Source organism: Mustela putorius, unplaced genomic scaffold (genome assembly GCF_011764305.1).
Source record: "Mustela putorius furo isolate JIRA1106 unplaced genomic scaffold, ASM1176430v1.1 tig00000765_pilon_pilon_pilon, whole genome shotgun sequence".
In the NCBI taxonomy this organism is placed as follows: domain Eukaryota; kingdom Metazoa; phylum Chordata; class Mammalia; order Carnivora; family Mustelidae; genus Mustela; species Mustela putorius.
The window spans coordinates 5,958,258-5,982,871 of NW_025421470.1; the positions used below are offsets into that span (position 1 = coordinate 5,958,258).

General features: G+C 38.3%; 1 protein-coding gene across 3 annotated transcripts in view; it reads left to right on the forward strand.

Annotated features, from left to right (window-relative positions):
* Positions 1 to 24,614, forward strand: part of BRWD1 (bromodomain and WD repeat domain containing 1) — a 105,206-nt gene that overhangs the window by 25,627 nt on the left and 54,965 nt on the right. For all 3 annotated transcript variants that reach the window (XM_045084495.1, XM_045084493.1, XM_045084494.1), the window contains exons 9-18: positions 3,813 to 3,913; positions 5,194 to 5,264; positions 7,247 to 7,347; positions 8,099 to 8,139; positions 8,990 to 9,088; positions 11,831 to 11,981; positions 12,249 to 12,383; positions 16,490 to 16,618; positions 17,033 to 17,258; positions 23,147 to 23,332. In XM_045084495.1, the coding sequence (XP_044940430.1) occupies positions 3,813 to 3,913; positions 5,194 to 5,264; positions 7,247 to 7,347; positions 8,099 to 8,139; positions 8,990 to 9,088; positions 11,831 to 11,981; positions 12,249 to 12,383; positions 16,490 to 16,618; positions 17,033 to 17,258; positions 23,147 to 23,332 (1,240 nt within the window). The remainder of the gene's footprint in view (positions 1 to 3,812; positions 3,914 to 5,193; positions 5,265 to 7,246; positions 7,348 to 8,098; positions 8,140 to 8,989; positions 9,089 to 11,830; positions 11,982 to 12,248; positions 12,384 to 16,489; positions 16,619 to 17,032; positions 17,259 to 23,146; positions 23,333 to 24,614) is intronic.

A 24,614-nucleotide genomic window follows, 5' to 3' on the forward strand; every position in this document is an offset into this window, starting at 1 on the left:
GGCCAGTCTTTTTTTGCTCTGTTCATCTCCTGTTGTATCTAAAGCAAATCCTAGTCTTCGAGCCATTAGTTCATTCAGAACTGAAAATGGTGCTATTCAGTCTGTTTTTTGAAAATGAATGTTTTGTTAGGAAAATACTGATTTGTAAGGTACACTGGTGCCTCCGATTTGATTTTGGATAAAACTGTGGGAGTGGTTCCACTGTACCCAGGCTGTATGTTTAGTTGTCTCTAAATAGATGTGTGTAGTCCTGTGACTAGAGACACTTTTCTCAACTCTTCTGGTCAGTTTTCTTGAAGAATAAAGATAACAGATATATTTTTGAATGAAGACAAACATAATTGAGATAGTGTTATATTTTGAAACTTTAAGCAAGTTTATTGCTGTGCCTGTTTATTTTAAGGCAAGAAATTCTCTAGAAGTTTTCATAGTTTGAACATTTATTCAGATCTTCACTGTGTGTTCCACAGTTGACATTGTGTTATTTGATACAAACTTCCAGGCCAGTATAGCAGCCAATGAGAAAATCTACTAGGTGCTGTTGTGAACTGTACGTTTTAATTATTTTTATTTAGTTTAGACAGGAGGAAAAAAAGGATGAGAAGGGAGGAGGGGTGGGGGGGAAGGGGAGAGAGAGAATCTTAAGCAACTCCATGCTAAGCGGGGAGCCCACTGTGGAGCCCACCTTGGAGCTGGATCTCAGGATCCTGAGATTATGACCTGAGCCAAAATCGAGTCAGATGCTTAACGGACTGAGCCACCCAGGTGCTCTGTGACTTGTACATTTTAAAATAGCTAAAATGGTGAGTTTTATGTTGTACAAATTGCCCCTCCACAGCTTTGTCTAGAATGTACATGTAATAAAGACACAGGAAACATGTGCATTTAGCTGTTAATAGGGCTAAACTACCTTTGAATACTTGATTATTTAATAGCAAAACAGAGGATCAGCATACATTAAAAAGTCCTTATTTTGCCACTAAACAAGTTGTAAAAGTAGAACTTATTATGCATCCAGGTGTATGTTCTGTGCTGAATAGTTACTCAAAATGTATAGATTTCAAGAAAACTATTTTGACTTTGGAAGTAGCCGTGTGAGATTGTTGAACAGAATCACGAAGCCACCAGCGACTATGAGAGATCATACTTCTTACTCTTTTCCTTTATGCAGAACTTGCCTAAACCATCTTGGAAAAGTGAGACTCTTAATTTTTAATATCCAAAAATCCATATTATGGTCACTGATGAGTAGCTTTGAGGTTAATTAATGGAACATGGCTGGCTGTCAGTGATTCTGCATTTGAGGAGTGGTGCTACTTACAAACAGTAAAGGACAGGCTTGAAAGGTTAAAAATTCCTGTTGGGCACTTAAAAAAAGAAAAAAAAAATTTAAAAAGAAAACTCCAAGCTCAGAGGACTCACTGGTGAATTCTATTAAAACTTACTAGAATTGCTGAGATCTTAGTAAACTGGATGGATATAGGACCTGTGTCCTAAAATCAAAACTTCACTATAAACCACTGATATAATGGAGTAAGAACATAATTCACAGTAGCAACAAAAGCCTGCAAACACATTTATCAGGAAATGGGAAAAGTCTATATGAAGAAAGGTCTTAAAAATAATGACAGAGCCTTGGGGTCTGTGGTCGGAGGAGGGGGGAGGGAATAATCTGTATTAGTTAAAACGTCTAGTATACTCCTGAATCAGAAGATTCAATGATGTAAGGATAGCATATCTTTCCAAGTCTTGGTAGAAAGTTAGTGTGTTTATGTTTGAAATCCCAGGTGCTTTGTTTGAATGGAGTTCAGCATGCCATCAAGTTCATTTAGAAGAAGACAAACACATAGAGCCCTTCTCCTGCCCCCTCCCAAAAAACCCCTCATCAAAAGAGACCTTACAGGGCGCCTGGGTGGCTCAGTGGTTTAAGCCGCTGCCTTCGGCTCAGGTCATGATCTCAGGGTCCTGGGATCGAGGCCCCCATCGGGCTCTCTGCTCAGTGGGGAGCCTGCTTCCCCTTTTCTCTCTGCCTGCCTCTGTGCCTACTTGTGATCTCTCTCTATCAAAAAAATAAAATAAAATAAAATAAAATCTTAAAAAAAAAAATTAAAAAAAAAAAAGAGACCTTAACTTTTTCCGTATTCGGTATAAAAATTCTTTAGAGGTATTACAGAGAAAACAGTATGGTGTTGAGCTAGGGGCAGAATAGAGAGCAACACCATTTGTGTATCTAAGAATTGGATTTAATTAAAACATAGGTCACTTAAAATAGTTACTTTTCCACAGAAATTCAGGTTTAGAATTCTTCAAGTACTTTAGCAGATGTACAGATTCATGGTGGAATTTTAATTAACAAAAATACTTGATTATTAAGTACCTTCGGTTACTACTTTTAATGGGATATCCTCCAAAACTCAGTTTTAGTCCATATTCTGGAACACATCTGCTTTGATATAAGTAATCACTTTTGGCATTTAAAAAGTACTTCATTTCCTGTAGTGAAGAGCAGGAACTTGGAAGAAGCTTCTTTGAAAAATTATTAGGTGCAGATCTACCTCCCTTACCAAGTGCATAATCCTGAGAAAAATAATAAATCAGATAATATACTGTATCTCTCTGCGATGCTGTAATGGTAAACAATTATGTAAATAACCTAAAAACTTTCTTCGCAGCTCTTCCTTTTTCACTGGTCTTTGTTTGCTGACCTCCTTTGTCTCGAATGCCTCCTGAGTCCGCACGACCTGGCGTTCTCCGTGGCTTTCCTCCCGATTCTGGGCAAAGGAAGGGAGTACTTCCTTCCAGTTAAGCTTCTTAGATTAACTGGATTGATTCTTAGTTGTTTTTCTTATGTTTCCTTTTCATAACTGTGATGGACTGCTGTCCGACACATTTTAGGGTTTTACTTGAGGACTGCAGTTACTTCTTGATCTTATTCGGTCCAGATTCTCTACCCATTTAACCCATTCCTCCACCACTTGCAAAATGAGCACTTCAGTCACATAGATATTTCTGTTGCTATCACATACCATATTCCTTCTCACTCTGGTACTTCTGTTCATATTCTTTTGCCTAGTGTGTTTTTCTTGTTTTCTTTGTATTTTCCTCTTTGTCCATTAAGCCCTCTTGGGTATCTCCTGGTCCAAATTGGTCTTACGTTGTCTAGCTTGTTGTGGAATACAGTTGAACTTTGTTAAACATAAATGCTAGCTCAATTCTGAAGTTACAGTATAATTCTTGTGGTTTTTTTTAGACTACACTTATAGTTCTCTTTTTTAAATATCTGAGTTGTTGATCTCCTTGGGATTTATCCTGGTGTACAGTCCAGAGAACAGCTTCCAGATTGCTGCACAGTTGGTAAATCATTTTATGCAGTGATCCATTGTTTCCCAAACGATTTGAGAGGGCACATTCATCTTAGCTCTTACGTCAAGGTCCAGTTTGGACTTCAGAGTGTGCTTTCCCATTGGTCATTCTGTCACTGTACCTACCATTCCCCTGAATTTTACTTACTGAGGCTTTGTGATAATGCTTTCATATTGGTAAGATCAGGTCTTCACTTTCTCTCTGTTAAAAGCTTTTCTGGCTATTCTTGGTTATTAGTTTTGAAAGTAGTCTTTTACTGAGATCACATTACATTTATAAATTAGAGTTAGACCTTTTTTTTCCTTTTATTTTCACTATGCTATTGCCTGTATTTTGTAATTCTTAAGTTTTACTTAAGTGTGTCAGTTGAGGTTAACTTTGGAAAGCCATTGAACTATGACCTCAGTAGAAGCTCAGGGAACTGAATTGTCCGTCTTGTTGCATTTTAGTTTAGCCCTATGGCCAAAGGCTCCCAGAGATACATGGTCTCTACTGGTGCTGATGGAACAGTTTGTTTCTGGCAGTGGGACTTAGAATCTCTGAAATTCAGGTAAGTGGCTGTAATTGTGTGATTTCTCTTTCTTTAATGTTTAATTTAGTCTAATGAGATGAAGTCTGATTATAAAAGGAAGTTCTGTATTGTGATTGCCTTTTCACTTTTCTATTATATACAGCATTACTGCCTATTGACTTTTTACAGTGTGTTGTTTATTTACAAAGATTTATTTATTTTAGAGAGTGTGCTCAGGGGGAGGGGCAGAGGGAGAGAGAGAGAATCTCAAGCGGACTACACACTTAGTGAGGACCCGCATGTGGGACTTGATCTCATGATGCTGAGATCATGACCTGAGCTGAAATCAAGAGTTGATGTACCTAACCTCTGAGCTACCCAGGCGCCCCTACAATGCACTGTTTAGGTGTGTGAAAGAAGCATAGCTATTCTTAGTGGACACATCTCATGGGGAGAAAAAAGTGAGATTGTATGTATGTGAAGTGTTTTGAAAAATGTTAGAGATGTATACTCAGAAATTTAGGCAGGATTACTTAAGAATCAGAAGACAGGTTGTAGACCTATGCTGTCCCAGACAGTAGCCACCAGCCACATGGGACTGTCGAGCATCTTGGATGTGGGTGGTGCATTGGAAGAACTTAATTATTAGTTTCATCTTAAAAACTGATACTTGACTCAGGAACCACAAAACCTGTAAGTGTATTTCAAATAGACTATGTGAATTTAGTTTCTCAGCTGTGAGTTTTAGGAAACCTAAATACAGATAAATTATCTTTGATGAAAAGGGTTCAAATTAAGGTGTAGTATGTATCTAGTATATTCTGGAAGATTTCCAAGATAGAGAATGAAAAGTATCTGAAGTTCTCATTAATATTTTATTCATATTCATATGATATTTTGGATATATTAGGTTAAATGAAATAAAACTGATTTTATCTTTCTACATTTAATGTGGCTACTATAAAAATTTAAAGTTACATGTGTGGCTTGCATTGTTTCTGTTGAGCAGTGCTGTTCCTCATGGCTGTGTACCCTGCTCTACAGCCTGCATAGTGGGTTCACTTGCAGTGTGAGTTTTAGTCTTCCTCAGTTACAAGATGGGGTTGGTGGGTGAAGCCATTGCTGTGGGGTCAGGCTCTTGGGTATACCGGGATGGGGCAGAGCCTTTGGACTCCGTCCAGCTCTAACAGCGTATGCAGAAATGCCTGTGAGCTACTGTATAATAAGGTGATGACTTCTAACCACGCTAGATTAAAGCCGACATTATAAACCCTGTTAATGTGTTGAACTAATGAGTTTTAAAACAACTTCTTTTAAAGTCCACGTCCTCTGAAGTTCACGGAAAAGCCTAGACCGGGTGTTCAGATGCTTTGTTCTTCTTTTAGTGTTGGTAAGATAACTTCAGTAATTTTTCTTCTTAGTTTTATTTAGTATTTATTGAATGATCGTGTTATTGCTAAGAGTATTTGTCAGATGGATGGTAAATCACTTACGCCCATTTCATTAGGTTTAATCCAAGATGTTTATTTCATTAGCTTTTCCCCTTGTCTTTCACTCCCTCATTGTCCCAGTCTCTGATTCTCTTGGTAATCAGAGTCGGTGAAAGGCGGCTTGCGGTATCCACGGGAGCCCCTGTGTGCGGCACTACCCAAACTCTGCTTTTCTTGAATAGGCTGAACTGCAGATTTTTATAGTTTAAATTTGTTTTCCACTCATTTTGGGTGAAGTTATTGTACATTTTCTTTTCTTGTACAGTGAGCTTGTGTGGTAATCTTTCTTTTTAGGGGAAGTCAGAGATTTTCCCCTTTACATAAAAGTCTAAAAACTTGAATGAGTGAATTTTGTATTCTGAAGCTAAGTTTAGGTACGTGAAGTTATTTAGAAAGCAGGGCCTCTTTTGTCAAGCATCTTAAGCAGCACATATGGTCATTGCCACAATTAATAAAGCAGTGGGAGATAGTGAACATTTCCAGATTGAAGTACACTTTTTTTTTTTTTTTTAAAGATTTATTTATTTGACAGAGAGCAATCACAAGTAGACAGAGAGGAAGCCAGAGAGAGAGAGAGAGAGGGAAGCAGGCTCCCCGCTGAGCAGAGAGCCCGATGCGGGACTCGATCCCAGGACCCTGAGATCATGACCTGAGCCGAAGGCAGCGGCTTAATCCACTGAGCCACCCAGGCGCCCCTGAAGTACACTTTTAATTAAAGTTCCATCTGATGTATATGTATTTGGTTCTTTTTTTTTTTTTTTTTTCTCAACACCATCCAGCAATTCTTCAGCACCAGCTGGGTGTCCTACAGTTCAGCTCTGTTCTGAGACCCTTTCTCTAAAGAACAGTGTGTGATCCCACAGGTTAAGAGTTCAGTCCTCCAAGACCCCCACCCCCCACCCTGGTCAGACCCAGTTGTCAGCTGTGCTTCTGACCGACTGGCTAAAGACCAGAGGTTCCATGACTCCCTCCTTGGGTTTGATTATTTTGCTCGAACCGCTCACAGAACTCAGACATTTTACCAGATTTCCAGCTTATTATAAAAGGATATAACTGGGTGACAGCCATGTGGAAGGGATGCAGAGGATAAAGTGTATGGACTCTCTAGACATGCCGGTCTTCCCAAATCTCCACATGGTCACCAGCCTGGAAGCTTTCTGAACACTGTCCTTTAGGTTTTTATGGAGTTCTGTTACATAGAAACAGTTGATTAAATCATTGGTGATTGATTCACTTCCCTTCTTCTCCTCCTCCTCAGAGGTCAGAAAAGTGGGACCAGAAGTTCCAACCTTCTCAACATGGTTGGTACTTCTCGCAGTCAGCACCCCCATTCTTAGGTGCTCTCCCTATTTACTTATTTATTTATAAGACTATATTTATTTATTTGACAGAAACCACAAGTAGTCAGAGAGGCAGTCAGAGAGAGAGAAGGAAGCAGGTTCCCTGTTGAAGGGAGAGCCTGATGCAGGGCTCGATCCCAGGACCCTGAGATCATGGCCTGAGCCAAAGGCAGCGGCTTTAACCCACTAAGCCACCCAGGCGCCCCAAGAGTCACTTTATTAACATAAACTCCGGTATGGGTGAAATGGATTTGTTTTGAATATCAAGATACTTTCATCAATGTTGTTGCTTGGGAAATCCCAAGGGTTTTAGGAACTCTGTGCCAGAAACAGGAATGAAGACCAAATGCATATATATTTTTTGTTATAAATTACATCACTCTGTATTATATTAATTTTAAAAGGTCTTTATATAGTGTGTTAGAAAATGGATCTATTGAGATAAATGTAATTTTGGAATAAAATATCTTAATTTGATATAGAAATTCGGTTCAGATATTTGTTACACACTGAATTTTTAAACCTTAACATTTTTATTTCAGGTGGTATGTTTTTAGCCACAGGTAGTACTGATCATGTAATCAGAATGTATTTTTTGGGTTTTGAAGCACCTGAAAAAATCGCAGAACTTGAAAGCCACACTGTAAGTATTCATGTTATAAAATTCTATAAACTAATCATTAATATTCCTCTTGGTCCATAGTCAAATATTGCTAACAAAATTGTTATTCTAATTTTAAATGCAGGAGGGATTGCATATATAAAGGTGAAGGTTATTATTGACGACTAAGTATATGACTGTGCTAGTATTTTGTGGTTATTTCAGCTTTAAGTTGAAAATCTTGATTATGACAATTTATTTGGGTGGGTTTAGTTTCAGGGGACTTACTCATTTTAATCACACTCATGAAATCAGAATGCTGTTAATGTATAGTAAGGTAGTTAACTCTTAGGATTCTGGAATACTGCTTGGTAGTCAGGTTGTCTTTTTTCCCATAGGAAGTTCTATGAAATTAATAGTTCCAAAATATGTAAATAATTATCAAAGTAATGCCTTGTTTTCAGCTACTTTATGCTTTAATTACTTTCTACATGTGAATTCTTAACAAATGTAGTTCTTTGTAAATACAGTTTTAGTATATGTGCTGCTGAAGCGAGCACATACATACAGTTTTAAACTTAGAAGGAAAGCTTCTCTTTTTATAGTCGTGTTATAGTTAGGTTTTTTGCGTGTAAATGTAGGAACGATGGTGCTAAGCAGCACAAGTGCACATTCTTACTCTCAACCGTGCTTCCAGTTCTAAAAATGGAGTGGGTTTTTTTGTTGTTGTTTTATTTACAAATGAGAGTGATCACCTTTGTGTTTGTTTTCTGCCCCGTCCCACACCCCTTAGGATAAAGTTGATAGTATCCAGTTTTGTAACAATGGTGATCGGTAAGTGTGTGTGTGTGAGAGAGAGAGAGAGAGCGCGCGCGAGAGCGAGTGAGCGCGTCAGTGTGAATGTGCTTTGAGGCCGATCCGCTCTGGTTCATACTAGTACAGCTGATACATGGCTGTATGTACTGCAGGCACTTTAGTAGTAAGTGTATTAACTGAATGAAAAGTGTCTGCAGTGGGGGGAACACGTTAAGCACAGGTGTTTACAATTGTAGCTTCTACCAGGTCCTATGACCAATAGGAGCTCAACTATTAGGTGTAAAGCTAATGAAGTTCCTTGTTTAAGTAAAAAAAATCTCTTCTAGCAGCCACCATGTTGTGTCATGTGACAGAATTGTCACTTTAATTATATACTCTCTTGGTCTCCAGTTTTTTTTAGGTGCCTTTCCTAAATTGCAGTTTTTAACACTTTCCTTTGTTAAAAGATGTATTTGTTTGAGTTTATCCTTTGTCGAGTTCATCCTTTGTTACAAGTTGAATTTGACTTTAGAATGAAGATGCTTACAATGGAATTTTGCTCTTACTGATCTTCCCACACATCTTTTAATTATTCCTGTTTGTTTTCCCCTCCATGTACTACTTGTACATTGTCTTCTCAAAACTCAAGTCTATTTGACAGGCTGTTGGTTGAGTTTGAAAAGTGCTTTAACTGCAGAGGGCCAGGCAAATTAGAGCAAACCAGATTTTTTTCCTCATCAGATTTGCTCTAAATCCCTGTCTTTTGAATTAATACCTGTACGTTTCCCTGCGGTCGGGATGGCTACATTGAGAATGCTTTTTGCTTGTGATTTTGACTGTACTTTTTGTCATGTATGTGAGTATAAGATCTTTTTCTGAATTTTTTAAGGTTCTTAAGTGGTAGCAGAGATGGAACGGCACGGATTTGGAGATTTGAGCAGTTGGAGTGGAGAAGCATTTTATTGGATATGGCAACCCGAGTCTCAGGGTGAGTGGAGATGGTTTATAGGAAGCGGGTGCATCATAGTTATGTGGTCTTTCTCTCCGGTGGTTGACAGCTTTGTCAGGGGATTTGAACCACCTCCTATTACAAAGCAGTGATCTAAATGAGTGGCTACTTCCTACATATCTGATACGTTGATATGTAAATCTCATATATCCCAAAGAATTTATCCTTATGTTTATGTTTCTAGGACACTGCCTGGTCTAGGGTAGCACCATATCAAAGTTCTTACCAGTTTTTCACATTTAGTTCTTCGAAAATCCTTTAATAATTGCAGGGGAAATTAACTCCTCTGCTGTGACTCAAACAGTTTTATTTGGTATCAAAATAAATTGTGAAATGATCTGTGGTCGGGAATGTGGTAGAGAGAATATATACTAGAAATCTGATAATCCTTGTTCACAAATCACAACTCTACTCTTATTTAAAAATGCTCTATCTAGATACTCAAAAGCATCTTAGTGTGAGAATGAATGCTGTCGTCACTCCTTGACTGGTTGAAATAATGAAGGTTAATTCATTATTAAGAGGATAATTTGAAATCACATTTACCTGTGAACAATTATTTTATTAAGCAAAATAGGAATATCAGTGTAAAAACCTTAAATCAAACATTTTTACCGAGGCTGGAAACTGCTGTTTTCTTACTGCCGTGGAGTGCTCTGGCTGTAATTCCTTCCAGAGGTGGAAATAATTCTTTTCTCATTTAAAGTTCTACATCTTTCCAGTCTTGTGAAGTAGAGTTTTCTGTATATAAGAACTCATGGGGGGACACCTGGGTGGCCCAGTAGGTTAACTCTCTGCCCTCAGCTCAGGTCATGATCCTTGGGGTCCTGGGATTGAGCCCTGCATGGGGAAATCCCTGCTTAGTGGGGAGCCTTCTCCCTCTGCCTGCTGGTTCCCCTGCTTGTGTGCTATCTCCCTCTCTCTGGCTAATAAATAAAATCTTTAAAAAAAAAAAAAAATCAGTGAGTATATTTGTTTTAGTGTTCTCATCTTGAGGGATCAACTTGATGAAGTAAAACAACGTCTATTTCTTCAAAGTTACTAACAGGTGATGCCTTTTAGTTTAAAATGAAGCATGGCATCTTAGCCTTTACTCCCCATTTTGTCTCTTCTGTTATAACTTTTTTTTTTTTTAAAGATTTTATTTATTTGACAGAGAGGGAACACAAGCCGGGGAAGTGGGAGAGGGAGAAGCAGGCTTCTAGCCGAGTAGGCAGCCCGATGTGGGGCTCTATTCCAGGATCCTGGGATCATGACCTGAGGTGAAGCAGCTTCTTAACTGACTGAGCCACCCAGGCACCCCTCTTCTGTTAAACTTTTACCGGACCAGTGCTTCCATTATGCTTATATGGATAGGTGTTACATGGCACTTATTCTATATTCTTAACAGCTTTTTTCTTTAATTAAAATATATGTTTATTTTATGTTACAATCTCTTAAGATATATTCTCTGATTTCAAAAGCAGTTGGGCTTTGCCTTTTCTCTGTGTTTTACTGACTACTATATTTTACAGAGAAACTTTGCACTTCATGTTCATAAAAGCTGCAAAGTATTGTAGACATTTGTATCCAAGGCCATTCTTGCCAGGAGACCCCATAGTATCACTCTGTATAGGAGTGTGAAGAGATGAGTACAGTTTTATTTAAAGTTCAAAAGATTGACTCTCTGTGTGTCAGTTTACTTTTCTAGACACGGGGGGATGTGAGGGTGCATTAGCTTCTTTCTGTCTTCCTAAAATTTCTTGTCATCTTCCCTGGAGAGAGAACGCACAAAATTATTGCTGTTAGGGCTTGGGGTCAAGGGAAGGGAATAATAGAAAAGGGGTAGAGAGAAAAAACTTCGCTTTTATGAGCAGTGGTGATGTCCTACTACATGCCTTTATTCAAACCAAACTTTTTTAAAAAAAGATTTTATTTATTAACAAATAAATAATAAGTTAAATTAATTAAACTAATTAAATTAGAGAGAGCATACATAAGCAGGGGGAGGTACAGAGCGGGAGGGAGAGAGAAACTTAAGCAGACTCCATGCCCAGTGTTTTATACGTGGGTCAGTCTCAGAACTCCCGAGCTCATGACCTGAGCTGAAATCAACAGTCACATGCTTAACCAACGGAACTACCCGGGCACCCCTGAAGTGTTTGTTTGTTTCAAAAATTTTACTTGTTAGCGGGAGAAGAGTGCACGTGCGCAAGCAAGCAGGGGGAGTGTCAGGCAGAGGGAGAAGCAGGCTCCTTGCTGAGCAGGGAGCCTGATGTGGGACTGAATCCCAGGACCCTGGGATTATGACCTGAGCCAAAGGTAGATGCTTAACCAACTGAGCCACCCTGCGTCCCAGATCCCTGAACTGTTTTTGTTGCTGTTGTTTTTAAAGATTTTATTTATCTATTTTGTCAGAATACAAGCAGGAGGAGTGGTAGGCAGAGGGAAAAGTAGGCTCCAGGGAGCCTGATGTGGGGCTCAATCCCAGGATCCTTGGATCATGACCTGAGCTGAAGGCAGATGCTTAACCATCTGAGCCACCCAGGCATCCCCCAAACTGCTTCTATAATTATCCCCTCCCCTTCCCAGTATTTGCCAAAATCTGTTTAGAGATAATCTGTTATGAGTCAGATGTATATTAGATACATAATCATGTATGGACATGAACTGCATTACTTCAGTTATTTTTGTGTTGATTGTACTTTTCAAATGAATTTGAATTGCTTATGTTTTTCTTAGGGACTTATCTTTGGAAGAGGAAAGGTTTATGAAACCCAAAGTAACAATGATCGCTTGGAATCAGAATGATAGCATTGTTGTCACAGCTGTGAATGATCATGTCCTTAAAGTGTGGAATTCTTACACAGGACAACTGCTTCATAATTTATTGGTAGGTGGTTTTCATATAATAAATCAAGATTTTTTTTGAACTATAATTTGATTTTTGAAACTATAAAATTAACGTATTAGCCATGTTTCATCCACTGGTTGATCAAATGATTAGAAATTTGTAGGTATACTAATGTTCAGTCACTGTCATTAATACATTTTGAAAGCCCTTGTACACTGTGACAATATGGCTTTTTAATTTTTTTAAACTTAATAACTTGCACACCCTCCTTAACTCTTATGACTCTTATGACTTTGTTGAATAAAGGGACATGCTGATGAAGTATTTGTTTTGGAGACACATCCCTTTGATTCCAGAATTATGTTATCGGCAGGACATGATGGCAGCATATTTATATGGGATATTACAAAGGGCACCAAGATGAAACATTATTTTAATATGGTAAGTGAGGTGTACCTTCCTGTATGCTTACGTTGGTTTCAAGTATTTGGATTGTGAAGTTAAGCCAGAAACCGATCTGCATGTTTTGGCAGTTTATATTCCTAGAAATCAGGATACTGAAAGCCTAATAAATATCTGACAGCCATATTTATATACGCTCATAAAATTCTGGGTGTAACTGAGTCACATGAGGGAAGGAGTTTTCAAAAGTCACTTATTTAGCCCCCTGTATATGTGTGAATGTGTTTGAATTTGCATAAATTGGTAAAATTATGGTAATTACATTCTCACTAAATTTATTAAAATATTTGGTAATAAAACATAATATTCAGTAAAGTCATCTAGGGAATCAGAAACATCATTTTGTTTTTCCAGCCTTTTTTCTTTTTGCATATGTAATATTCTAAAACCAAATTGGGATCCTGGTGCATATTTTTAGAATTTCTCATATATAACCACAAAGCTAGTTACAAAATCAGCAAATTTAACGTTGATAAAGTAGCATTATATAATCAGCTTTATATTCAAATTTTGTCAGTTCTGGTAATGCCTTTTTAGTTATATTTGGCCCTTGGAGCAGTATTTAATTCAGGATTATGCTATGTTAAGTGGCTGTATATTTCTAGGTTTCTTTAATCTTCAGCAATCCTTTTTTCCCCTGTTTCTCACCTTTTAACTTTTTTGATGAGTGCAGACAAATAACGTTACAGAATATCTCTGTTTTGTCTGCAGAACATCATGATTTGATTCTGTTACACCTTCTTTGGTGGTGATTATTTTTTATAACTTTGTTTTTGGAGAGAGAACTTGCGAGTGTGTGAGTGGGTTGGAGAGGTGAAGGGGGAGAGAGAGAATCCCAGGCGGGCTGTACAGCCAGCGCGGAGCTATACACGGGGCTGTTTCTCAAGATCCTGAGATCATGATCTGAACTGAAATCAAGAGTCAGACACTTAACTGACTGAACCACCCAGGGTATCCTTTTGGTGGTAATTTAAAATATTTGGTAAGATGGCACTTGCCAGGTTTCCCCCACAATAAAATAGTTGTTTTTCCTCTTTGTAACTGTTTTTTTTCCCCCTCTTTGTAACTTTTAAGCCAATTTTTTCAGGAGGTATTTTGAGACTCTGTAAATACCCTATTCCTCATTGAACTTTAACTCAAAAACATTAGCATCCATTGAAGGTTTTTAGTGGCATCATTCTTTCCATAGTTTTTAGTTAGCATTCTCACACAGTTTTGTAATGTCTTTTTCATCTTATGTATAGAATGTTTTCCAAAATCTTACATATATTTTTAAGAATTTGCAGTTAGATTTTTGACTGTCAATTCAGCCTTTCTCAGAAGGTTACATACCTAGTTAACTTAAAGTTGTTACTTTGTCAGTGGTTTCTTAAGTATGCACAGCAGGACCACTTTGAATGTCCAGGTACACGGCTGTTGTGTAGATCTGTAATCATTTCCCAGGATAAATTCTGAGGGAGTTACTGTATAAAAGGATTTCTGTGTTGTCCAGACTGATGTTTGATATGCATATGAGATGTTTTATAAAATTACTGTACAGTTTATACTGAGTTCCAGTTCAAAGAGTAATTCATTTTGGAGCCAGTCTAGTTGCAGGGTGTAGATGAGTGGTTCTTAGACCTTTTTGTTGAAGGCCATCTGAGTCCATGTGTTCCATGGTTTCTTTTTTAACCTTAAAATTTTTATTTCAGTATGCTTATTTTGGACACCTCTTGAAAAACATTTTAAAATGCAGTATTCTGTTTATTACCATAAAATGCACTGACAACTCAAATAACATGGCCGAATTGCACATGTGTAACGAGGCATCAAATTATTGGAAAAAAGCCTTTTTCAGCAAGTTTTTTGTGGTGTTAAAATTTATAGGTATCTCCATCTTCTTAATTATCTTTTAGAATTCTTTAAGAACATTATGTCCTGAATTTAACTTAGCAAAACAGAAAACTGCATTAATTTGGGCTTTAAGCATAATATAAGCTGAACAATTTCTGAGCCAAAGAAGTCTCAAGTAGGCATTAGTGCTCTTACTTCCAGTGAGACATGTAAACTTCACTGTGTGTACTGGGTTCGTCCTTTCCTTCTTTTATTTTTTTTAAAAATATTATTTATTTTAAAGAGCACATATATGCATGCAAGCCGGTTGTGTGGGTGGGGGGCAGAGGGAGAGAGAGATATCTCAAGCAGACTCCCCATTGAGTACAGAGCCTGATGCAGGGCTCAGTCTCACCACCCTAAGATCATGACCTGAGCTGAAATCAAGACTCAGATGCTCAGCTGTCTGAGCGAGCCGAGCTGCCCTGAATTGAGTTCTTAATTTTACTGCTCAGCTGAGAGGCTCCCAGTTTTCTGTTAGAGAGATTACATAGGGTTATAAATTACTAACATTACAGTATTTTGTTAAATACATCATAATTTTCAGTGTGATGTCGAGTTCTGTAAGCAACAGTTGCAGGTTGCATTTTGTCAGGAATCATTGTGGAGGACTCTTCAAACTACACATAGAAACCCAAGTTGGACTTGCTCTGTGAGAGCCTACTCAGGAAAATTTCCTTCTCTCTAGGTTCTTTAGCAACACTTTTGGTGCACTTAGGTCCATGTGAGTGACAGCAGAGGAGCTGCCACCATCTTTGACTTACCAGCCAATGATCTGGGCCCCGCCTCTGCTTTCCTTGGAGTGGAGGTTCCCAAGGGGTGCCAAGTGGTGCCGGGACATGGGGTGGGCTGTGGTGGAGATGGCACCTCAAAGGACTGTGTGGTGGATCTGTGTTCCTGTGTTTTAACAAAAAAATTGGAAGAAAGATATGTATACCATTTATGCCTTTTTATGTTAGAGAATACAAGTTTATATACATGCTGTGTGTGCACAAAATAGAGAAGTGCCTTAAATATCCCAGTAACTTAATTTCTAAGTTTGTTAATTGGTAGCTGCTTGTGTGTGAAGTGTTGCTTTTCAAGCAGATGTTTGGGCATGGCGTGAGTTTGTTTGGGCAGTGAGTGAGTGGAGGATTCACTTTCCAGCATTGATCAAACTTGCCTAAAGTTTAGTTTTTGCACAGTTACAGGCTCAGACAACAAATAGGCATAGCTTTAAGCTGTTAGTGAAACAGCTCACTTAACTATAAGTTGGTAGTGCTAAATTCACATAATTTCAGTTTAAGAGCAAGAATAGAGCTGAAGAGCAATCCAGGTAAGGCAGCAGTCACGATGTAATTGGCGCGTCCTTCCTGAGTCTGCGGTGGTTTGCGGTAAGGTAGGTGCAGGCATTTCTGCACACCATGTGACTTGGCAGCATTCCACCTTGCACAGTGGTCAGTCCTCTTTGCGGAAAGTTTAAATTCTGGAAAAGTACTGATTTTAGTTCATGAATACCACACTTACTGATCTATAATCCTTTATCTTGTGGGTTGTTAGTCAATAGCCTTTTGCTATACATTAAAACAGAAGTTTATGAAATTGCTTGTCATTTACTTCTAAGAAGTGAAGAAAGCCTTTGCTTTGGATTGGCTTATGATCTTTCATTCTGTGGTTGTGAGAACCCATTCTTAGACTACCTTTCAAGATTTTTTCTAGTCTAGTGGTATCTGAAATGAATTTTATTTTCTGAAAATATTACCATGTGCATAATGCAAAAGTTCTTTTTAAATATTTTCTTTCAGAAGTGATACATTTGGGGACACCTTGGTGCCTCAGTTGGTTAAGTGTCTGACTCTTGATCTCAGCTCAAGCCTGCATGAGTTCAAGCCCCTCATTGAACTCATTGAAAAAAAAAGTAGTATTTATAGTGACATGAAAACAAAAAATTTTGTTAAATTTTTTTTATTTTTAAAGATTTTATTTATTATTTATTTGACAAACAGAGACCGCAAATAGGCAGAGAGGCAGGCAGAGAGAGAGGAAGGGAAGCAGACTCCCTGCCGAGCAGAGAGCCTGATGCGGGGCTCGATCCCAGGACCCCGGGATTGTGACCTGAGCCGAAGGCAGAGGCTTTAACCCACTGAGCCACCCAGGCGCCCCTGTTTGTTAAATTTTGATAAAGCAAAAGCACTCATGTAGAATTGGTTTTAACTTTTCCTTCCTTTTCCTAGATTGAAGGACAAGGACATGGAGCTGTCTTTGACTGTAAGTTTTCACAGGATGGACAGCATTTTGCCTGTACAGATTCTCATGGACACCTTCTGATATTTGGTTTTGGATGCAGCAAGCCATATGAAAAGGTCTTTTTAATTTTTTTGTGGCATTTTAACCACTCTTAAAAAGTTTTAATTCCAGTGTAGTTTAACAGACAGTGTTATATTAGCTTCATAGTGATTCAGCAATTGTGTATTACTCCGTGCTCATCAAGATAAGTGTACTCTTAATCTCATTCATCTGTTTCACCCATCTCCCTGCCCACCTCCTTCTGGTAACCATCTGTTGTCTATAGTAGGAGTCTGTTTTTTGGTTTGTCTGGAAAAGGTCATTCTTAGTACTTTTTTATAGTAGTAGAATAAGTAGTTATGAAGGATGTTTTAAAAATAGGTGTACTGATTTGGTTTCATTGTTTTTTCAAATTATAAGTAACTTTAATATTTGTATTCTTTAACATGTACAAACCTCAAAATGTCAATTTGTAAACACCTTTTTTTCAGATTCCTGATCAGATGTTCTTCCATACTGACTATCGACCACTGATTAGAGATTCTAATAATTACGTCTTAGATGAGCAAACTCAGCAGGCTCCTCACCTTATGCCTCCACCATTCTTGGTAGATGTAGATGGAAATCCTCACCCGACTAAGTATCAGAGATTAGTACCAGGTCGAGAAAATTCTGCAGATGAACATTTGGTTCCACAGCTAGGCTATGTGGCAACAAGTAAGTGAAAAAAATTTTTTTCTTTCACTTCTTATTTGAAAAATGTTAAAAAATAATATACAGAACTCACATACTTTTAGACTTACCAGATGTTAATAGTTTGCGGTATTTGTTTTATCATTCTCTCTCTAGATACATATAATTGTTTTTAACCATTTGAGTGATAAGTTCTCGACTGCATGATCATTTATCCCTAAATACTTCATATGTGTTTTCTAAGAAAAAGGTATTCTCTTACGTAACCATAAGCAGTTACCATCATTTAACACTGATGTAATACTGTTGCTAAGTCCATGGTCTGTGATCAAATTTTGTCTGTTACTCTGTGCCTGTTAAGACTTTATTGTTCTTCCCTGATGTGGATCTCAGTTGGGCACTGCCCCTTAAATTTATCCTTGGTGGAGTTCAGGTTGTGCTTTTTTTAAAAAAAAAGTTTTATTTATTTATTTTTATATAATCTCTACACCTAGTGTGGGGCTCAAAGTCATGACCCCAAGGTGAAGAATCATGTGCTCTTTTGACTGAGCTAGCAAGGCGCACCCCCAGGTTGTACAGTTTTTGATAGAATACAGTGTAAATGATGATGTCGCCTTCCTGGAGCGTCAGGTCAGTGTGCTGAGGATTGTGCTTTGTCCAAATGTTGGTGATGTTGTCTTTGCAAACTTGGTTGAGGTGCCCGCCAAGTTTTCCAGTACAGAGTTATTTTCCTCTTTGTAATTGATTAGAAATTTGTGGGGAGATACGATGTAAATAACCTGTTTCTTACCAAACTTTACCTTCAAGTTTTAGGATCCATTGATGATTTTTGCCTGAATCAGTTCTAAAGGTTGCAGAATGGTTGTTTTCCAGCTCTGTTGTCATTCCATGTGCATTTTATTAGTTTATATGTTTATGTAGTTCAGATTTAGGGATTGTTATATAAGGGGTTATAATCCATAATGGTCATTATTTGTTGCTCATACTAGTTTTAGATTTGAGTGTGAGAGTCTCTAAAGGCTGACTGTTCCCTTTTCTGAGTCCCTTGAACACTTTTTCCTTTCTGACACAAGATGTTTGAGTCCCATCTTGCTCTTGGTCCTAGTCAAGGGCAGAGTTTATGTTTTGTATTTGTTCCTAGCAGTGTAGTGTTTCTCCATACAGATGTTATTAAGCAAAGAAAAAAAATGCTTGTTTTGTTGGATGAGGTTTATTTTACTAAAAGTTAATCACCAGTTATCACTATGTGTTTACTGTTTTAAGTGTTTAATTTTTTATTAGCTTAATTGAAGTATAGCTTACATAAAATAAAATTCATGAATTTTAACTGTACAGGTCACATGAGTTTGGCAGCTGTTAAACAATCACATAACCACCACCATAGTCAAGGTATAGAATGTTTCCAGTGCCCTCAAAAGTTTTCTTGGGCCTTTTAAAGCAAAATTAATTAATTTTTTATTTTGATTTACACTCAATTATTAACATACAGTGTATTAGCTTCAGAGGTAGAAGCCAGTGATTCATCAGTCTTATATATACACAACACCCAGTGCTCTTTACCTCACAAGCCCTCCTTGATGGCCATCGCCCAGTCACCTCATCCCCCGACTCCCCCGCCCCCTCCAGCAGCCCTGTTTGTTTCCTGTGATTGAGTCTTATGGTTTACCTTCCTCTCTGATTTTGTCTTTATCCTTTCCCTCTTCCCTTGTGACCCTTTGTTTTGTTTCTCAAATTCCAAATGTGCGTGACATCATAGGATAATTGTCTTTCTCTGACTGACTTCTCTCAGCATAATATCCTCTAGTTCCATCCACGTTGTTGCAAATGGCAAGATTTCAATTTTTTGATGGCCGAGTAAGATTCCACCATGTGTACACACACACACACACACCCACCATCTGCTTATCCATTCATCTGTTGATGGACATCTGGGCTTTTTGCATAGTTTGGCTGTTGTGGACGTCACTGCTGTATACCTTGGGGCGCAGGTTCTGTTAGGCCTTTTTGGAATCTTCTCCGGGTCACTTGTAATGACTATTCTGTTTTGTCACTTTTATTTTGTCTCTTTGAGGAATTTTGTATAAATGGAATTGTATAATACTAAATCTTTAGTGTCTGGTTTCTTAGCATGGTGCTTTGGAGATTCATTTTTGTTGGACAAATCAGTTGTTTTTTTTCCTGTTTGTTAGTGAACTATGGTATGTGTATACCCGTATTTATTCATTCATTAACGGCTGAAGGACAGTTGGCTTTTTCCCACTCTGATACTTCATCATTCCTTATAATAACCCCAGACTACATGTGGGTTTATCTTATGTCCTTCTTTGGTTCTATTAGTTTTTGCTTTATGTATTTTAAAGTTTTTTTTTTTTTTTTTTAATTTGACAGACCGTGATCACAAGTAGGCAGAGAGGCAGGCAGAGAAGAGAGGAGGAAGCAGGCTCCTCGCTGAGCAGAGAGCCCGATACGGGGCTCGATCCCAGGACCCTGAGATCATGACCTGAGCCGAAGGGAGAGGCCTTAACCCACTGAGCCACCCAGGCGCCCCTATTTTAAAGTTTTTTAAAATTTTTTATTTTTTTAAGATTTTGTTTATTTGTGCCTGGGTGGTTCAGTGGGTTAACGTCTCTGCTTTCAGCTTGGGTCATGATCCCAGGGTACTGGGATCGAGCCCTGAGTCAGGCTCTCTGCTCAGCGGGGGCCTGCTTCCCTTTCCTCTCTCGCCGGCCTTTCTGCCTACTTGTGATCTCTGTCAAACAAATAAATAAAATCTTAAAAAAAAAAAAAGATTTTGTCTATTTGTTTGCTAGATAGTACAATAGGCAGAGCATCAGACAGAGGGAGAGGGAGAAGCAGGCTGTCCACTGAACAGGGAACCTGAGGCAGGGCTTGATCCCAGGACCCTTGGATCCTGACCTGAGCCAAAGGCAGCCGCTTAACCAACTCAGCCACCCAGACATCACTTAAAGTTCTGTTTTTAGGTGCAGACCCATTTCAGATTGCCCTCTGGGTGAATTCTTCTATCATTATGAATTTTTCCTCTTTTTTCTTGGTATTATTTTTTCTTTTGAAGACTTTTTCTTTATTTTGTATTGATGTGCCAGTCCACCCAGTTTTGATGAGTATTGTCATGGTGTAGCTTCTCAGTTTTTGTAACCGATTTGTGTCTTCATATTAAAACAAATTTCGTGTAGGCACCAATCCAGTTCAACAACCTATTTGTTAATTGGAAAATGGAGACCATTTGCAGTTAATAAAATTATTAGTATCATCAGGGTTAATTCTCTACCATTTTGCTCTTTTTTTCTCTTTATCCTTTTCTGTCCTTTTTTTTCCTGCCTTGTGTGAAATTGATTACCTTTTAGTATTTCATATTATCTCTTCTAATGTCTTCTGTTTGTCTTACTTATTTCTAATGGCAGGACAGGAATTTTCAGTGTGTGGGTTTGCAGATCTGTGGTTTTATCCATGACCTTTTTTATGGAGTCTTTAAGGTCATAACTATTTTTGTAATAATATGGAAATATTATTTACTTTTTTAAAAGTGTTGACAATTGCACTGGTGTTACAGAAGCAGTGGTGGATGGAACTTCTGGCACCACACCACTAGCAGTCATTGCATTCTTCATTGCATTAAACACATATTTTTAACTGTTCTGAGTTTTAGAATTGGAAGTATGCATTGAACAATTCTGCTGTATATTCCAAAGTTTATCTGTTCTGGCTAGTGTGAACGCGGACTATTTCCACTTCTGTGAGAGCGCTGGAAATTTTTTGGGAAACTGCCTTTTCATGTTTTTTCTCCTTAGTATGGTGGAGTTTCACCCAGTGTGTGCACATACCATTATTTAGTCAAAGAATCAATTCAACTTTAGTGTGTATCTCTTGAGATTTCTGTGCAATTCAGTCTTCTATGATGTTCAGTCCTGCATTTTATTTATTTTAGATTTTATTTATTGATTTGGCAGAGAAAGACACAGTGAGAGAAGGAACACTTAAGCAGGGGGAGTGGATGAGGGAAAAGCAGGCTTTCCACTGTGCAGGGAGCCCGAGGCTCGACTCTAGGACCCTGGGATCATGCAGGGATGGGGAGGACTAGAGGTGTCCTTTTCTACTCTTTTCCCTAGGTTCCATTTGTGGTCTTAGGAATCTTTTTTTATTCCCAGTTCTAATTAAAACCTTCTTAACATTTTAGATTAGGGCTCCACTTTTTGCTTTCTTAGCTCATTTTTTGAAAATTACAAAAAAAATTCGTGATTTTAAGATAGGTTAGGATATTTAGCTCTTGTAAGTTCTTCACTGATTGCCATGGTAAAATGGAGATGTTATCCATAGATACAAGGGAATTTAACTCAGATAGTAGAATGCAAATATTTTTTTCCTGAAATTAGTACATGGCATTTTTTAGTTTCTGTATCTGTTACTGTGGAGGCTAGTTTATATTTTGCATTCTTTTGACTAATACCCTATCAATTTCAGTCTGTTAGGGTTCTCTTTGTAAGTTGCTGGGGGTATGGTCTATATCCTATGTTATGTTCAAAGAAGATGCATTTTATATGGGAGGCTATGTCAGGAATTGTTTGCATGAAAAAGTTAGCATTTATTTATTTATTTATTCATTTAAAGATTTTCTTTATTTATTTGATGGACAGAGATCACAAGTAGGCAGAGAGGCAGGCAGAGAGAGAGGAGGAAGCAGGCTTCCCGCTAAGCACAGAGCCTGATAAGGGGCTCGATCCCAGGACCCTGGGATCATGACCTGAGCCGAAGGCAGAGGCTTGAACCCACTGAGCCACCCAGGCGCCCCGAAAAAGTTAGCATTGAGATAACTTTCCAGACCCCACAACCATCTAACACTTTTTATCCATTAATGTTGGTCGAACCTGTTATTTCTAAAATGAAGAAGCAAAGGCACTTAAAAAAAAATCTGATTTTGTACTTTGGGTACTGGCTAGGCTAAAAGCATACCTAAGAAACAGAGTAACTTAAAGCTTAATGGGAGAGGTATGTGTGCATACCTGCCTCAAGACCCTTGGATGGTAAGAGCTACAGCTGTAGTTGGTTGAAGAGTATTACACTTTTGTTTATTTCTTAAGAGAATAGAGGAGAAATACCTCTGCTTTTCTCTACATCAGAAATCATACATTGTTGCTCTGGTCTTGTCAGAGACTTTGAGAAATAAGAGTTAATGAAATATAGGGACACCTGGGTGGCTCAGTTGGTTAGGCAGCTGCCTTCGGCTCAGGTCATGATCCCAGCGTCCTGGGATTGGGTCCCACATCGGGCTCCTTGCTTAGCAGGGAGCCTGCTTCTTCCTCTGCCTGCCATTCTGTCTGCCTGCGCTCGCTCTCTCTCCCTCTCTCTCTCTGATAAATAAATAAAATCTTTAAAAAGAGTTAATGAAATATATCTTAGGTGAGGCAAGGGGAGTGTTAGTGTGAAGCAGCAAAATAAAGCTTCCACTGAAACTCTCACATGTTCCCATGTGCTCACTTCAGAGGCTCTTGAGGTTTTTGTGGTGGTTGGTATATAGGAAGAGTTTTGTTTGCTTTGAATCTTTTCTCTGATCCAATTATTTATGAATATATAGGATATTTTTTTATTGCTTATTCATTTTTTTAAAGATTTTATTTATTTGCAAGCACACGCTCACTCATGAGCTGAGGGGAGAGGGAGAAGCTGGCTCTGTGCTGAGCTGGGAGTCTGATGTGGGGCTTGATCCCAGGACCCCGGGATCAGGACCTGAGCTGAAGGCAGCTGCTCAACCAGCTGAGCCACTCAAGCACCCCAATCATTTATGTTTTTTTAAAGAAATTTGATTATTGCTAATATAATTTTAATTTTAGTCTACTGAAGGTTTGTTTTCCTGTTCATGTTTATTATAATTTTGTGTTACGGCTGTGATTGTACAGGTGATGGAGAGGTAATTGAACAGATTATAAGCCTGCAAACCAATGATAATGGTGAACGGAGCCCAGAGCCCAGTGTTCTTGATGGAATGATTAGACAGTTGCAGCAGCAGCAGGATCAGAGAATGGGGGCAGATCAGGACGCTCTTCCAGGTGGACTTCCAAGTGGAGAAGAAACACCCCGAAGAGGTAAGATGTATGAGAAGTGTTTTGTCTTAATATGCTGAAATCAAAGAGTAAACAAAGTCATTTTTAGGTACATGAGGTGTGAAAAATTATGTGTATTTTTCTAACTTTAGGAACCTTAAGGTAACTTCATTAGGCATGAAGTTGATGTACTGACAAATGGACACTTGATTTTCAAGTACTTTGAAAGACTGTTAAAACTTTTTTGCTCTAAAACAAGAGTATTTACAAAATTGTATTAAATGAGTAAAGAAATTTTTTTTTTTTAAAGGATACAATTCTAGGTTTCCCTTTAAATGCTTTTAATTAAAAAAAAAAAAAAAAAATTAGTTGCGTAGAGCATGATATGTTTCTTATGGAACCAGAAGGCTTGAAGTGAGTTGTCAGGGTGAGGTTCTTGACCTTAGAATATAGTATTAGTTACCTCAGTAGTGGGAGTAATGGAGGGGTGCTGACCGTGATTATGCCAATGGAAGCTCGATGGGGAAAGTAAGTGCCTGTGGAAGAGGAGGGAAGCCGCAGGTGCCACAGAGGTCATCCCTGCCATGTCATACTGTGCAGGGTACTTGTCCCCGAATTTCTGTATCTGTCCTTGACCCGTGTTTCCACGTGTCTACAGAAAAGAAAAAGCAAATTCTCCCAACAGATGGGTTAAGTATTTTGGGCAGGAATACTGCAAGTTGCTGCTGTGTTCTTCTGTGCCCTTTTTTTCCACCTTGACAATATATTCTAGCAATCAGTCCATATTCATTCACAGCACTTCCTCATCCTTTTTTATGGCTTCATAGTACTCTAGTGTGTGGAATAACTGTTCTTTATGACTAATCTGTTTATGACGATTTGAGCTATTTCTCAGACTTGGTATTTACAAGTGATACAAATAACCTGTTTCTTCACATTGTTGGAGATTGATACTATAACTTGAGCAGTTAAATTTAGAATTTATTCTTGGTTCTTAATTCAAAATGTGTTTCTTAAATATCGGTATATTTTAATACAGATATTTGGATTAATAGGGACCTTTTAGGGGTCTTGAGGGTGCTCAGTCGGTTAAGCGTCCCAACTCTTGATACCAGCTTGGGTCTTGGTCTCAGGGTTGTGAGTTCAAGCCCCACGTTGGGCTCCATACTGGATATGGAGCCTGCTTAAAAAAAAAAAAAAAAATAGAGTTATAGAACGTTCTCTTCAGTAGATGAAGTGTGGTGCAGTGCAAGTTGGTTCACATTTGATTGGTAAACAGAATGCTGTACCTAGAAGGACTCGGGGTTTGTGTTCAGTCACAACT